This window comes from Gadus macrocephalus, chromosome 1 (genome assembly GCF_031168955.1).
Source record: "Gadus macrocephalus chromosome 1, ASM3116895v1".
Taxonomy (NCBI): Eukaryota; Metazoa; Chordata; class Actinopteri; order Gadiformes; family Gadidae; genus Gadus; species Gadus macrocephalus.
The window spans coordinates 24,167,420-24,181,642 of NC_082382.1; the positions used below are offsets into that span (position 1 = coordinate 24,167,420).

Below are 14,223 nucleotides of genomic sequence, written 5' to 3' on the forward strand. Positions count from 1 at the left end.
TTAGAAAGTGAAACATGTGGAATAAGAACTTACCAACAAGCTTCCTCTTCTGTTTCTGTGTTTTCTTCTTCTATAAAATAAAAATGTAAATAAAATATCAACATTGGGTTCATTACAAGGTCATCATCTAATAACTCCACCACTGCCAGCTAGGGTCACAGATATTATTGTGTTCTGTATCAAACCAGTAACAACACTTACCACCAGAAGTTTATCAATCCATTCTATAGAGAGATAAACAATACAGTAACATGTCAGGACAGCAGTCACTATCATTAGTTAGTCTAATGTCACCATGGTACTTACTGACTGCCCTTTATGCCTACTGGCACGTAGGGCAGCAACAAAGGATCTCCATTATGGTCTGTTTAGGGTCAGGTTATAACCATGATACATGTTATTAAAATCTATAGATTAAACTAACATCATGGTTATAACCATGATACATGTTATTAAAATCTATAGATTAAACTAACATCATGGTTATAACCATGATACATGTTATTAAAATCTATAGATTAAACTAACATCATGGTTATAACCATGATACATGTTATTAAAATCTATAGATTAAACTAACATCATGGTTATAACCATGATACATGTTATTAAAATCTATAGATTAAACTAACATCATGGTTATAACCATGATACATGTTATTAAAATCTATAGATTAAACTAACATCATGGTTATAACCATGACACATGTTATTAAAATCTATAGATTAAACTAACATCATGGTTATAACCATGATACATGTTATTAAAATCTATAGATTAAACTAACATCATGGTTATAACCATGATACATGTTATTAAAATCTATAGATTAAACTAACATCATGGTTATAACCATGATACATGTTATTAAAATCTATAGATTAAACTAACATCATGGTTATAACCATGATACATGTTATTAAAATCTATAGATTAAACTAACATCATGGTTATAACCATGATACATGTTATTAAAATCTATAGATTAAACTAACATCATGGTTATAACCATGATACATGTTATTAAAATCTATAGATTAAACTAACATCATGGTTATAACCACGATACATGTTATTAAAATCTATAGATTAAACTAACATCATGGTTATAACCATGATACATGTTATTAAAATCTATAGATTAAACTAACATCATGGTTATAACCATGATACATGTTATTAAAATCTATAGATTAAACTAACATCATGGTTATAACCATGATACATGTTATTTAAATCTATAGATTAAACTAACATCATGGTTATAACCATGATACATGTTATTAAAATCTATAGATTAAACTAACATGGTTATAACCATGATACATGTTATTAAAATCTATAGATTAAACTAACATCATGGTTATAACCATGATACATGTTATTAAAATCTATAGATTAAACTAACATCATGGATATAACCATGATACATGTTATTTAAATCTATAGATTAAACTAACATCATGGTTATAACCATGATACATGTTATTAAAATCTATAGATTAAACTAACATCATGGTTATAACCATGATACATGTTATTAAAATCTATAGATTAAACTAACATCATGGTTATAACCATGATACATGTTATTTAAATCTACAGATTAAACTAACATCATGGTTATAACCATGATACATGTTATTTAAATCTATAGATTAAACTAACATCATGGTTATAACCATGATACATGTTATTTAAATCTACAGATTAAACTAACATCATGGTTATAACCATGATACATGTTATTTAAATCTATAGATTAAACTAACATCATGGTTATAACCATGATACATGTTATTTAAATCTATAGATTAAACTAACATCATGGTTATAACCATGATACATGTTATTTAAATCTACAGATTAAACTAACATCATGGTTATAACCATGATACATGTTATTTAAATCTATAGATTAAACTAACATCATGGTTATAACCATGATACATGTTATTTAAATCTACAGATTAAACTAACATCATGGTTATAACCATGATAGATGTTATTTAAATCTATAGATTAAACTAACATCATGGTTATGACCATGATACATGTTATTAAAATCTATAGATTAAACTAACATCATGGTTATAACCATGATACATGTTATTAAAATCTATAGATTAAACTAACATCATGGTTATAACCATGATACATGTTATTAAAATCTATAGATTAAACTAACATCATGGTTATAACCATGATACATGTTAGTTTAATGTAACCATGATACATGTTAGTTAAATTGAATGAGTTGAATAAGCTTAATGTAATGCTTACCTCCCAGGACTATGGTTGATATTATGATACGTATCCATCCTATTATTATGAACTGCTCCATATATTCTAATCAAGTATAATCAGTTGAACCAGTTCCTGGTTTCCACTCTGAATTAGCCTCCACACAGAAGAACATCTTGACAGACTGAATACGTGTAGGGAGACGGCTGCCATTATCGTGATCAAACAAGGACAGAAGTCTTTCTACCCTTTGTCCCTGCTCTGTGTTGTCATGACGACTCAGTGAGCTACGTTATAAACGCCACTGAGCTGACGTTATGCTGGCCACATCGCCCCAGCTATGAGAGTAGTGTCTTATATACATGGATAGCTCCATTCTATAATCTAATATCTAGAGGATGTTGTTCAGTAGGTCTGCCACTCTGGTCCCTCTGCTAGGTAGGCTCTAACTCTCTGGTACAATTAGATGAAATGTTTTGAATCACAGCGATATCATTTGGCTTGGTGTGAGTCAGTAACCCTTGAAAATCATGGATATTAATAAATGATCTGTTACTCATGAACAAAGTGAAGCATGTGTAAGAACTTACCGTAATACTCCGACCTCTGTTCCGGTGTTTCCTTTATAAATAAAATAAAAATGTGATTCAAATATGAACATTGGGTTGATTACATGGTCATCCCCAGTGGTGGATTATTAAGGTGGTCATTGGCCCCTAGCCTACTACTTTGTGAGGCCCCCTTACTGATCACGCAGAAAAAAACTAAATTTAGTGCCATGTGTAAACAAAGGAATATTACATAGCCCTCACGCACACACTCGCGGAGCACTGGCACACACACACACACACACACACACACACACACACACACACACACACACACACACACACACACACACACACATTGAGTCGGCCTTCACTAAAACAGCAATGATACAGAAACAAGGGTGAATTCCCCATAGCTGCTGTGACCACGTATTTCTGGGGACCGACCGACCGACCGAACTCCTTAATGAGGCTGGTAAAATCTAATTTGCCAAGAATATCGCTGTTAATGGACAGATCAGAGACAGGAGATTCAGTCTGTTTTGGCCCATTGTGGATCTCAGTCTTTCTGTAACTAGCGCCAATTTTGAGAAAATAGCGTCCCCCGCTGGCATTGGACACAGGCAAGTCATTAATAGTCTGAGTGCTGTATCGACAAATGGAAACACTTGTGCTTTTCGCTTTTCTGACATTCTGCCTCTTTGCTGTCCAGCAGATGTGACGTATTCCTTTACAACCAAACTGACTTTATGAACCTGGTCACATGACATGACCCACACATCTACCCAATCAGCTGCTTCACTTTTTAATGGTTCTTGTTATGGGCCAATAGGGGTCAAGTCTTTTTTTATTTTAAGTCAAATTTAAAATAGTCTGGCCCATCCAGGGCCCCGTGCACACCTGGGCCCCTAGGCTCAGCCAAGGCTAGCCTGGGTGTTAATCCGCCTCTGGTCATCATCTAATAACTCCACCACTGCCAGCTAGGTTCACACATATTATTGTGTTCTGTATCAAACCAGTAATAACACTTACCATCTCATCTATTTGTTTTTCCAATTCTATAGAGAGAAACAACACATCAACATGTCAGGACAGCAGTCACATCATTCAGCATAACCCTGATACATGTTAGTTTAATGTAACATGATACATGTTAGTTTAATGTAACATGATACATGTTAGTTGCATGTAACCCTGATACATGATAGTTTAATGTACCATGATCCATGTTAGTTGAATTTAACCTTGATGCATGTTAAGAGTTTAACGTAACATGATTCATGTTAGCTTAATATAATCATGAGACATGTTAGTTTAACCTAACCATAATACAAGTTAGTTTAATCTTACCATGATACATGTTATTTTATACATGTATCATTGTTAGACGAGTTCTGATCGTCAAACAAGGACAGAAGTCATTCTACCATTTGTCCCTGCTCTGTTGTCATGACGACTCGGTGAGCTACGTTATAAACGCCACTGAGCTGACGTTATGCTGGCCACATCGCCCCATCTATGAGAGTAGTGTCTTATATACATGGATAGCTCCATTCTATAATATAATATCTAGAGGATGTTGTTCAGTAGGTCAGCCACTCTGGTCCCTCTGCTAGGTAGGCTCTGACTCTCTGGTACAATTAGATGAAATGTTTTAATCACAGCGATATCATTTGACTTGGTGTGAGTCAGTAACCCTTGCAAATCACTGGATATTAATAAATGATCTGTTACTCATGAACACAGTGAAACATGTTGAATAAGAACTTACCAGTTAACGTCCAATCCACTTTCAGTTCTGCAGTTTTCTATTAGATAAAAACGTAAATAAAATATCAACATTGGGTTCATTAAAGGTCATCTTCTAATAACTCCACAAAAATGTATGCTTTCCAACAAGAGATAAAAACTCTCTGGACCAAGTATATCCAAATATACACAGGGCATATAAAGCTGCACCATCCCCACACCTCGGATTATCAGATCATATCTCCTTGACACTGATTCCATCTTATAAACCAGTTGCTGTAGAACCAAACCAGCTGTGAAGACAGTACAGGTATGGAGTGAAGAAGCTGTTACATCACTACAGGTCTGCTTGAGAGCACAGAATGGGAGGTATTTACTCAGGGAGCCAACTGTGAGGAGGACACCTCTAACGTCCTGGACTACATTCAGTTTTGCACCGAGACAGTGCTGCGCACCAGAACCATCAAGGTGTTCCCTGATCAGAAACCCTGGTTTGACGGTAATGTGAGGTCGCTGCCCAGGGCGAGAGATACTGCCTTCAGGTCGGGGGACAGGCTGGCCTATAGAACTGCCCGACGAGACCTAAAAAAGGGCCTTAAAGGGGACGTATCACACCACCAGGTGTGAGTGTGATTAGCCGTTACAAGCAGGTTGGAAAATATGCAGCATTGGGACATCACAGGCGGGCGTGTCCACCTAGATGTGTGCTGGATAGATCAGTCTACCAGCCTACTAGGGCTGTCAACGAATATTCGAAGTTCGAATATTCGTTCGAAATGTATCCAAAAACGCGAATTCGAACGTGAAAATTAATATTCGAATGTGAAAAAACACTCCCACGGTACAAGCGCCTCTATCTGCTTTGTGAGTGAGCCTCTGTCTGTTTGCGATGTCCCTCATAATATTTGAATGTGAAAAAACACTCCCGCGGTACAAGTGTAACAGACTAGTATTGTGAAGAGCGAATGTATTTTATCCCCTCGGGGTTTCCGTACTTGGATATAGGTATTCCAGCTCTCACGCTGTGACTGGGTGACTTCTGATATGTACTAAGTAAACGAGACTATTTTCCCTTCCACGCTTGTGTCATTCTTGTCACATAAATATCTAAGTGCCAACGCTCGGTTACACAAGCGCCTATCTGCTTTGTGAGTGAGCCTCTGTCTGTTCGCGATGTCCCTCATAATATTCGAATGTGAAAAAACACTCCCGCGGTACAAGCGCCTAACTGCTTTGTGAATGAGCCTGTCTGTTCGCGATGTCCCTCGTTTTAAAGTAAGGAAATGCCCAGCAGGAAGCCGCCGCCCACCAGCACTCTCAACGAGACGTATATATATATATATATATATATATATATATATATATATATATCCCACTAATTTGAACCATGGTTTTGTCGCATTATTGACATATTGACGGCAACTGCGTAAAATAGGCAACCAGATATTCGAATAGTTCGAATTCGTGATTTTTTTCCAAACGAACATTCAAATGTCATTTTTGAGCAATTTTGACAGCCCTACAGCCTACCCAGTGGACTGAAGCAAACGTTGCACATCTGTCCGTCACACATCTAGGTGGACACGCCCACCTGTGATGTCACAACAATGCTGCACATTTTGAAAACGGCTTGTGATGGCTAATCACACTCACATCTGGTGGTATGATATGTCCCCTTTAAAGAAGTCAAAGGCAAGCACAGACAGCGCATTGAGGGTCACTTTGAAAACAAGGACCCAAGGCACAGGTCTGCGAGTGGGGAGGGTACAACACCAAGGACCTAACATGGGCTACTAACATCTCCAACTTTGTAAAGAGGGCCCAGAAGAGGCTCTTCTTTCTACTGAAGCTCCAACAGGCTGGTTTATCCTCACACCTGCTCATTCACTTTTATAGGAGCACAATTGAGAGCATCCTCTGCCAGGGCTGCAGTGTGTGGTATGCAGGCTGCACAGCGGAGAGCAGGAGGGACTTGGCCAGGGTGGTTAGGTCAGCAATAAAGATCATAGGAGCTGAGCTCCCAGACCTGGACTCTGTGTGTGGTGACCGCCTGAAGAGGAAGGCAAGGTCAATCAGCACTGATAAAACTCACCCTGGACACACCTTGTTTGTCCCCCTCCCATCAGGGAAGAGGTACCGCACACTGCGGGCCCGTACCACAAGACTGAGGAACAGCTTTTCCCCAAGAGCTGTAGCCTCCATCACCCCCCAACCCCCTAACAAAGCACTAAGGACAACTCTCCTCCAGGAGCAGTAGCCTCCATCACCCCCCAACCCCCTAACAAAGCACTAAGGACAACTCTCCTCCAGGAGCTGTAGCCTCCATCACCCCCCAACCCCCTAACAAAGCACTAAGGACAACTCTCCTCCAGGAGCAGTAGCCTCCATCACCCCCCAACCCCCTAACAAAGCACTAAGGACAACTCTCCTCCAGGAGCAGTAGCTTCCATCACCCCCCAACCCCCTAACAAAGCACTAAGGACAACTCTCCTCCAGGAGCAGTAGCCTCCATCACCCCCCAACCCCCTAACAAAGCACTAAGGACAACTCTCCTCCAGGAGCAGTAGCCTCCATCACCCCCCAACCCCCTAACAAAGCACTAAGGACAACTCTCCTCCAGGAGCAGTAGCCTCCATCACCCCCCAACCCCCTAACAAAGCACTAAGGACAACTGTCCTCCAGGAGCAGTAGCCTCCATCACCCCCCAACCCCCTAACAAAGCACTAAGGACAACTCTCCTCCAGGAGCAGTAGCCTCCATCACCCCCCAACCCCCTAACAAAGCACTAAGGACAACTGTCCTCCAGGAGCAGTAGCCTCCATCACCCCCCAACCCCCTAACAAAGCACTAAGGACAACTCTCCTCCAGGAGCAGTAGCTTCAGACCCCCACAACCCCCTAACAAAGCACTAAGGACAACTCTCCTCCAGGAGCAGTAGCTTCCAACCCCCACAACCCCCCCGCCCCGCCCCTCCACACACACAACAGACTGGACTTGATGGGCACAATATGTACAGGGTGGTGTGTGTGTGTGTGTGTGTGTGTGTGTGTGTGTGTGTGTGTGTGTGTGTGTGTGAGTGAGTGTGAACTTAAACTGCTGCTAGAGTGTCAACCTGTATTTCGTTGTGTACTACAATGACAATTAAACTCCTTGAATCTTCACACATATTATTGTGTTCTGTATCAAACAAGTAATAACACTTACCTCCCTATATTGATGGATCAATTCTGTTTAGAGATAAACAATACAGTAACATGTCAGGACAGCAGTCAATATCATTCAGCATAACCCTGATACATATTAGTTTAATGTAATATGATACATGTTAGTTTAATGTAACATGATACATGTTAGTTTAATGCATCATGATACATGATAGAGTTTAAAGTAACCATGATACAACATGTCAGAGTTTAATCTAACCCTTACCTCCCAGGACTATGATTGATATTATGAAAGATATGGATCCTATTATTACGAACTGCTCAATATATTATATCTAAGTTATCTGTTACTCATTTAGAAAGTGAAACATGTGTAATAACAACTTACCATCAAGCTTCATCTTCTGTTTCTGTGTTTTCTTTTTCTATAAAATAAAAATGTAAATACAATATCAACATTGGGTTCATTAAAAGGTCATCATCTAATAACTCCACCACTGCCAGCTAGGGTCACACATATTATTGTGTTCTGTATCAAACCAGTAATAACACTTACCGTATAAAGTTGTCTCCACAATTCTATAGAGAGATAAACAATACAGTAACATGTCAGGACAGCAGTCACTATCATTAGTTAGTCTAATGTCACCATGGTTCTTACTGACTGCCCTTTATGCCTACTGGCATGTAGGGCAGCAACAAAGGATCTCCATTATGGTCTGTTTAGGGTCAGGTTATAACCATGATACATGTTATTAAAATCTATAGATTAAACTAACATCATGGTTATAACCATGATACATGTTATTAAAATCTATAGATTAAACTAACATCATGGTTATAACCAGGATACATGTTATTAAAATCTATAGATTAAACTAACATCATGGTTATAACCATGATAGATGTTATTAAAATCTATAGATTAAACTAACATCATGGTTAGAACCATGATAGATGTTATTAAAATCTATAGATTAAACTAACATCATGGTTATAACCATGATAGATGTTATTAAAATCTATAGATTAAACTAACATCATGGTTATAACCATGATAGATGTTAGTTTAATGTAACCATGATACATGTTAGTTGAATGAGTTGAATAAGCTTAATGTAATGCTTACCTCCCAGGACTATGGTTGATATTATTAAACATATCCATCCTATTATTATGAACTGCTCCATATATTCTAATCATGTAGAATCAGTTGAACCAGTTCCTGGTTTCCACTCTGGATTAGCCTCTACACAGAAGAACATCTCGACAGACTGAATACGTGTAGGGAGACGGCTGCCATTATCACCGTCAAACAAGGACAGAAGTCTTTCTACCCTTTGTCCCTGCTCTGTGTTGTCATGACGACTCAGTGAGCTACGTTATAAACGCCACTGAGCTGACGTTATGCTGGCCACATCGCCCCAGCTATGAGAGTAGTGTCTTATATATATGGATAGCTCCATTCTATAATCTAATATCTAGATGATGTTGTTCAGTAGGTCTGCCACTCTGGTCCCTCTGCTAGTAGGCTCTGACTCTCTGGTACAATTAGAGGAAATGTTTTGAATCACAGCGATATCATTTGACTGGGTGTGAGTCAGTAACCCTTGAAAATTACTAGATATTAATAAGTTATCCGTTACTTATTAACACAGTGAAACATGTGGAATAAGAACTTACTGTCACACGCCTCCACCTGGTCCGGTGTTTCCTTTTTTAATAAAATAAAAATGTTAATCAAATATGAACATTGGGTTCATTACATGTCATCATCAGTGGTGGATTAAGGTGGTGATTGGCCCCTAGGCTACTTCTCTGTGAGGCCCCCTTACTGATCGGGCAGAAAAAATCTAAATCTAGTGCCATGTGTGAACAAAGGAATATTACATGGCCCTCACGCACACACTCGGGGAGCACTGGCACACACACACACACACACACACACACACACACACACACACACACACACACACACACACACACACACACACACACACACACACACACACACACACACACACACACACCCATCACTAAAACAGCAATGATACAGAAACAAGTGTGAGTTCCCCATAGCTGCTGTGACCACGTATTTCTGGGGACCGACCGACCGACAGAGAACTCCTTAATGAGGCTGGTAAAATCCAATTTACGCAGAATATCGCTGTTAATGGACGGATCAGAGTCGGGTGATTCAGTCTGTTTTGGCCCATTGTGGATCTCAGTCTTTCTGTAACTAGCACCAATTTTGAAAAAGAGCGCCCCCTGCTGGCATTGGTCACAGGCAAAGTCATCAATAGTCAGAGTGCTATATCGACTAATGGAAACACTTGTGCTTTTCGCTTTTCAGACATTCTGCCTCTTTGCTGTCCAGCAGACGTGACGTATTCCTTTACAACCAAACTGACTTTATGAACCTGGTCACATGACATGGCCCACACATCTACCCAATCAGCTGCTTCACTTTTTAATTTTTCTTGCTATGGGCCAATAGGAGTCAAGTCGTTTTTTATTTTAAGTAAAATTGAAAATAGTCTGTCCAATCCAGGGCCCCTAGGCTCAGCCGAAGCTAGCCTGGGTGTTAATCCACCTCTGGTCATCATCTAATAACTCCACCACTGCCAGCTAGGTTCACACATGTTATTGTGTTCTGTATCAAACCAGGAATAACACTTACCATCTTAGGTATTAGTTTTTCAAAATCTAGAGAGAGAAACAACACATCAACATGTCAGGACAGCAGTCACATCATTCAGCATAACCCTGATACATGTTAAGAGTTTAATGTTACATGATTCATGTTAGCTTAATATAATCATGATACATGTTAGTTTAACCTAACCATAATACATGTTAGTTAAATCTAACCATGATACATGTTATTTTATACATGTATCATGGTTAGACGAGTTGTGGTCGTCAAACAAGGACAGAAGTCTTTCTACCCTACGTCCCTGCTCTGTGTTGTCATGACGACTCGGTGAGCTACGTTATAAACGCCATTGAGCTGACGTTATGCTGGCCACATCGCCCCAGCTATGAGAGTAGTGTCTTATATACATGGATAGCTCCATTCTATAATATAATATCTAGAGGATGTTGTTCAGTAGGTCAGCCACTCTGGTCCCTCTGCTAGGTAGGCTCTGACTCTCTGGTACAATTAGATGAAATGTTTTAATCACAGCGATATCATTTGACTTGGTGTGAGTCAGTAACCCTTGCAAATCACTGGATATTAATAAATGATCTGTTACTCATGAACACAGTGAAACATGTTGAATAAGAACTTACCAGTTAACGTCCAATCCACTTTCAGTTCTGCATTTTTCTATAAGATAAAAATGTAAATAAAATATCAACATTGGGTTCATTAAAGGTCATCTTCTAATAACTCCACAAAAATGTATGCTTTCCAACAAGAGATAAAAACTCTCTGGACCAAGTATATCCAAATATACACAGGGCATATAAAGCTGCACCATCCCCACACCTCGGATTATCAGATCATATCTCCTTGACACTGATTCCATCTTATAAACCAGTTGCTGTAGAACCAAACCAGCTGTGAAGACAGTACAGGTATGGAGTGAGGAAGCTGTTACATCACTACAGGTCTGTTTTTAGAGCTCAGTATGGGAGGTATTTTCGCAGGGAGCCAACTGTGAGGAGGACACCTCTAACGTCCTGGACTACATTCAGTTTTGCACCGAGACAGTGCTGCGCACCAGAACCATCAAGGTGTTCCCTGATCAGAAACCCTGGTTTGCCGGTAATGTGAGGTCGCTGCTCAGGGCGAGAGATACTGCCTTCAGGTCGGGGGACAGGCTGGCCTATAGAACTGCCCGACGAGACCTAAGAAAGGGCCTTAAAGGGGACATATCATACCACCAGGTGTGAGTGTGATTAGCCGTTACAAGCAGGTTGGAAAATATGCAGCATTGGGACATCACAGGCGGGCGTGTCCACCTAGATGTGTGCTGGATAGATCAGTCTACCAGCCTACTAGGGCTGTCAACGAATATTCGAAGTTCGATCGAAATGTATCCAAAAACGCGAATTCGAACGTGAAAATTAATATTCGAATGTGAAAAAACACTCCCACGGTACAAGCGCCTCTATCTGCTTTGTGAGTGAGCCTCTGTCTGTTCGCGATGTCCCTCATAATATTCGAATGTGAAAAAACACTCCCGCGGTACAAGTGTAACAGACTAGTATTGTGAAGAGCGAATGTATTTTATCCCCTCTGGGTTTCCGTACTTGGATATAGGTATTCCAGCTCTCACGCTGTGACTGGGTGACTTCTGATATGTACTAAGTAAACGAGACTATTTTCCCTTCCACGCTTGTGTCATTCTTGTCACATAAATATCTAAGTGCCAACGCTCGGTTACACAAGCGCCTATCTGCTTTGTGAGTGAGCCTCTGTCTGTTCGCGATGTCCCTCATAATATTCTAATGTGAAAAAACACTCCCGCGGTACAAGCGCCTAACTGCTTTGTGAATGAGCCTGTCTGTTCGCGATGTCCCTCGTTTTAAAGTAAGGAAATGCCCAGCAGGAAGCCGCCGCCCACCAGCACTCTCAACGAGACGTATATATATATATATATATCCCACTAATTTGAACCATGGTTTTGTCGCATTATTGACATATTGACGGCAACTGCGTAAAATAGGCAACCAGATATTCGAATAGTTCGAATTCGTGATTTTTTTCCAAACGAACATTCAAATGTCATTTTTGAGCAATTTTGACAGCCCTACAGCCTACCCAGTGGACTGAAGCAAACGTTGCACATCTGTCCGTCACACATCTAGGTGGACACGCCCACCTGTGATGTCACAACAATGCTGCACATTTTGAAAACGGCTTGTGATGGCTAATCACACTCACATCTGGTGGTATGATATGTCCCCTTTAAAGAAGTCAAAGGCAAGCACAGACAGCGCATTGAGGGTCACTTTGAAAACAAGGACCCAAGGCACAGGTCTGCGAGTGGGGAGGGTACAACACCAAGGACCTAACATGGGCTACTAACATCTCCAACTTTGTAAAGAGGGCCCAGAAGAGGCTCTTCTTTCTACTGAAGCTCCAACAGGCTGGTTTATCCTCACACCTGCTCATTCACTTTTATAGGAGCACAATTGAGAGCATCCTCTGCCAGGGCTGCAGTGTGTGGTATGCAGGCTGCACAGCGGAGAGCAGGAGGGACTTGGCCAGGGTGGTTAGGTCAGCAATAAAGATCATAGGAGCTGAGCTCCCAGACCTGGACTCTGTGTGTGCTGACCGCCTGAAGAGGAAGGCAAGGTCAATCAGCACTGATAAAACTCACCCTGGAGACACCTTGTTTGTCCCCCTCCCATCAGGGAAGAGGTACCGCACACTGCGGGCCCGCACCACAAGACTGAGGAACAGCTTTTCCCCAAGAGCTGTAGCCTCCATCACCCCCCAACCCCCTAACAAAGCACTAAGGACAACTCTCCTCCAGGAGCAGTAGCCTCCATCACCCCCCAACCCCCTAACAAAGCACTAAGGACAACTCTCCTCCAGGAGCAGTAGCCTCCATCACCCCCCAACCCCCTAACAAAGCACTAAGGACAACTCTCCTCCAGGAGCAGTAGCCTCCATCACCCCCCAACCCCCTAACAAAGCACTAAGGACAACTCTCCTCCAGGAGCAGTAGCCTCCATCACCCCCCAACCCCCTAACAAAGCACTAAGGACAACTCTCCTCCAGGAGCTGTAGCCTCCATCACCCCCCAACCCCCTAACAAAGCACTAAGGACAACTCTCCTCCAGGAGCAGTAGCCTCCATCACCCCCCAACCCCCTAACAAAGCACTAAGGACAACTCTCCTCCAGGAGCAGTAGCCTCCATCACCCCTCAACCCCCTAACAAAGCACTAAGGACAACTCTCCTCCAGGAGCAGTAGCCTCCATCACCCCCCAACCCCCTAACAAAGCACTAAGGACAACTCTCCTCCAGGAGCAGTAGCCTCCATCACCCCCCAACCCCCTAACAAAGCACTAAGGACAACTCTCCTCCAGGAGCAGTAGCTTCCAACCCCCACCCCCCCCCCGCCCCGCCCCGCCCCCCCACACACACAACAGACTGGACTTGATGGGCACAATATGGACAGGGTGATGTGTGTGTGTGTGTGTGTGTGTGTGTGTGTGTGTGTGTGTGTGTGTGTGTGTGTGTGTGTGTGTGTGTGTGTGTGTGTATGTGTGTATGTGTGTGTGTGTGTGTGTGTGTGTGTGTCTGTTTGTCTCTGTGTTTGGTGTGTGTGTGTGTGTGTGGGTGTGTGTATGAAATTAAACTGCTGCTAGAGACTGCATAACTGTATTTTGTTGTGTACTACAATGACAATTAAACTCCTTGAACCTTCACACATATTATTGTGTTCTTCTGTATCAAAACAGTAATAACACTTACCTCCCTATATTGATGCATCAATTCTGTTTAGAGATAAACAATACAGTAACATGTCAGGACAGCGGTCAATATCGTTCAGCAT

The 14,223-nt window shown here is 41.2% G+C and overlaps 2 protein-coding genes across 5 annotated transcripts in view; both read right to left on the reverse strand.

The window, feature by feature from the left end:
- Positions 1 to 14,223, reverse strand: part of LOC132459345 (tumor necrosis factor receptor superfamily member 14-like) — a 96,187-nt gene that overhangs the window by 16,755 nt on the left and 65,209 nt on the right. Inside the window, exons 8-9 of one of the 3 annotated variants that reach the window (XM_060053855.1) lie at positions 3,826 to 3,851; positions 2,211 to 2,866 (exon numbers count right to left, since the gene is read on the reverse strand). The exons of 1 other annotated variant lie outside the window; for it this stretch is intronic. In XM_060053855.1, coding sequence (XP_059909838.1) covers positions 2,798 to 2,866; positions 3,826 to 3,851 — 95 coding nt within the window. In that variant the 3' untranslated portion in view covers positions 2,211 to 2,797. Of the gene's footprint in view, positions 1 to 2,210; positions 2,867 to 3,086; positions 3,852 to 14,223 lie in introns of those variants that run through there. One more of the 3 variants, XM_060053829.1, reaches the window with a different exon arrangement.
- Positions 1 to 14,223, reverse strand: part of LOC132459247 (tumor necrosis factor receptor superfamily member 3-like) — a 276,712-nt gene that overhangs the window by 8,815 nt on the left and 253,674 nt on the right. For both annotated transcript variants that reach the window (XM_060053657.1, XM_060053661.1), the window contains exon 11: positions 8,095 to 8,131. In XM_060053657.1, coding sequence (XP_059909640.1) covers positions 8,095 to 8,131 — 37 coding nt within the window. The remainder of the gene's footprint in view (positions 1 to 8,094; positions 8,132 to 14,223) is intronic.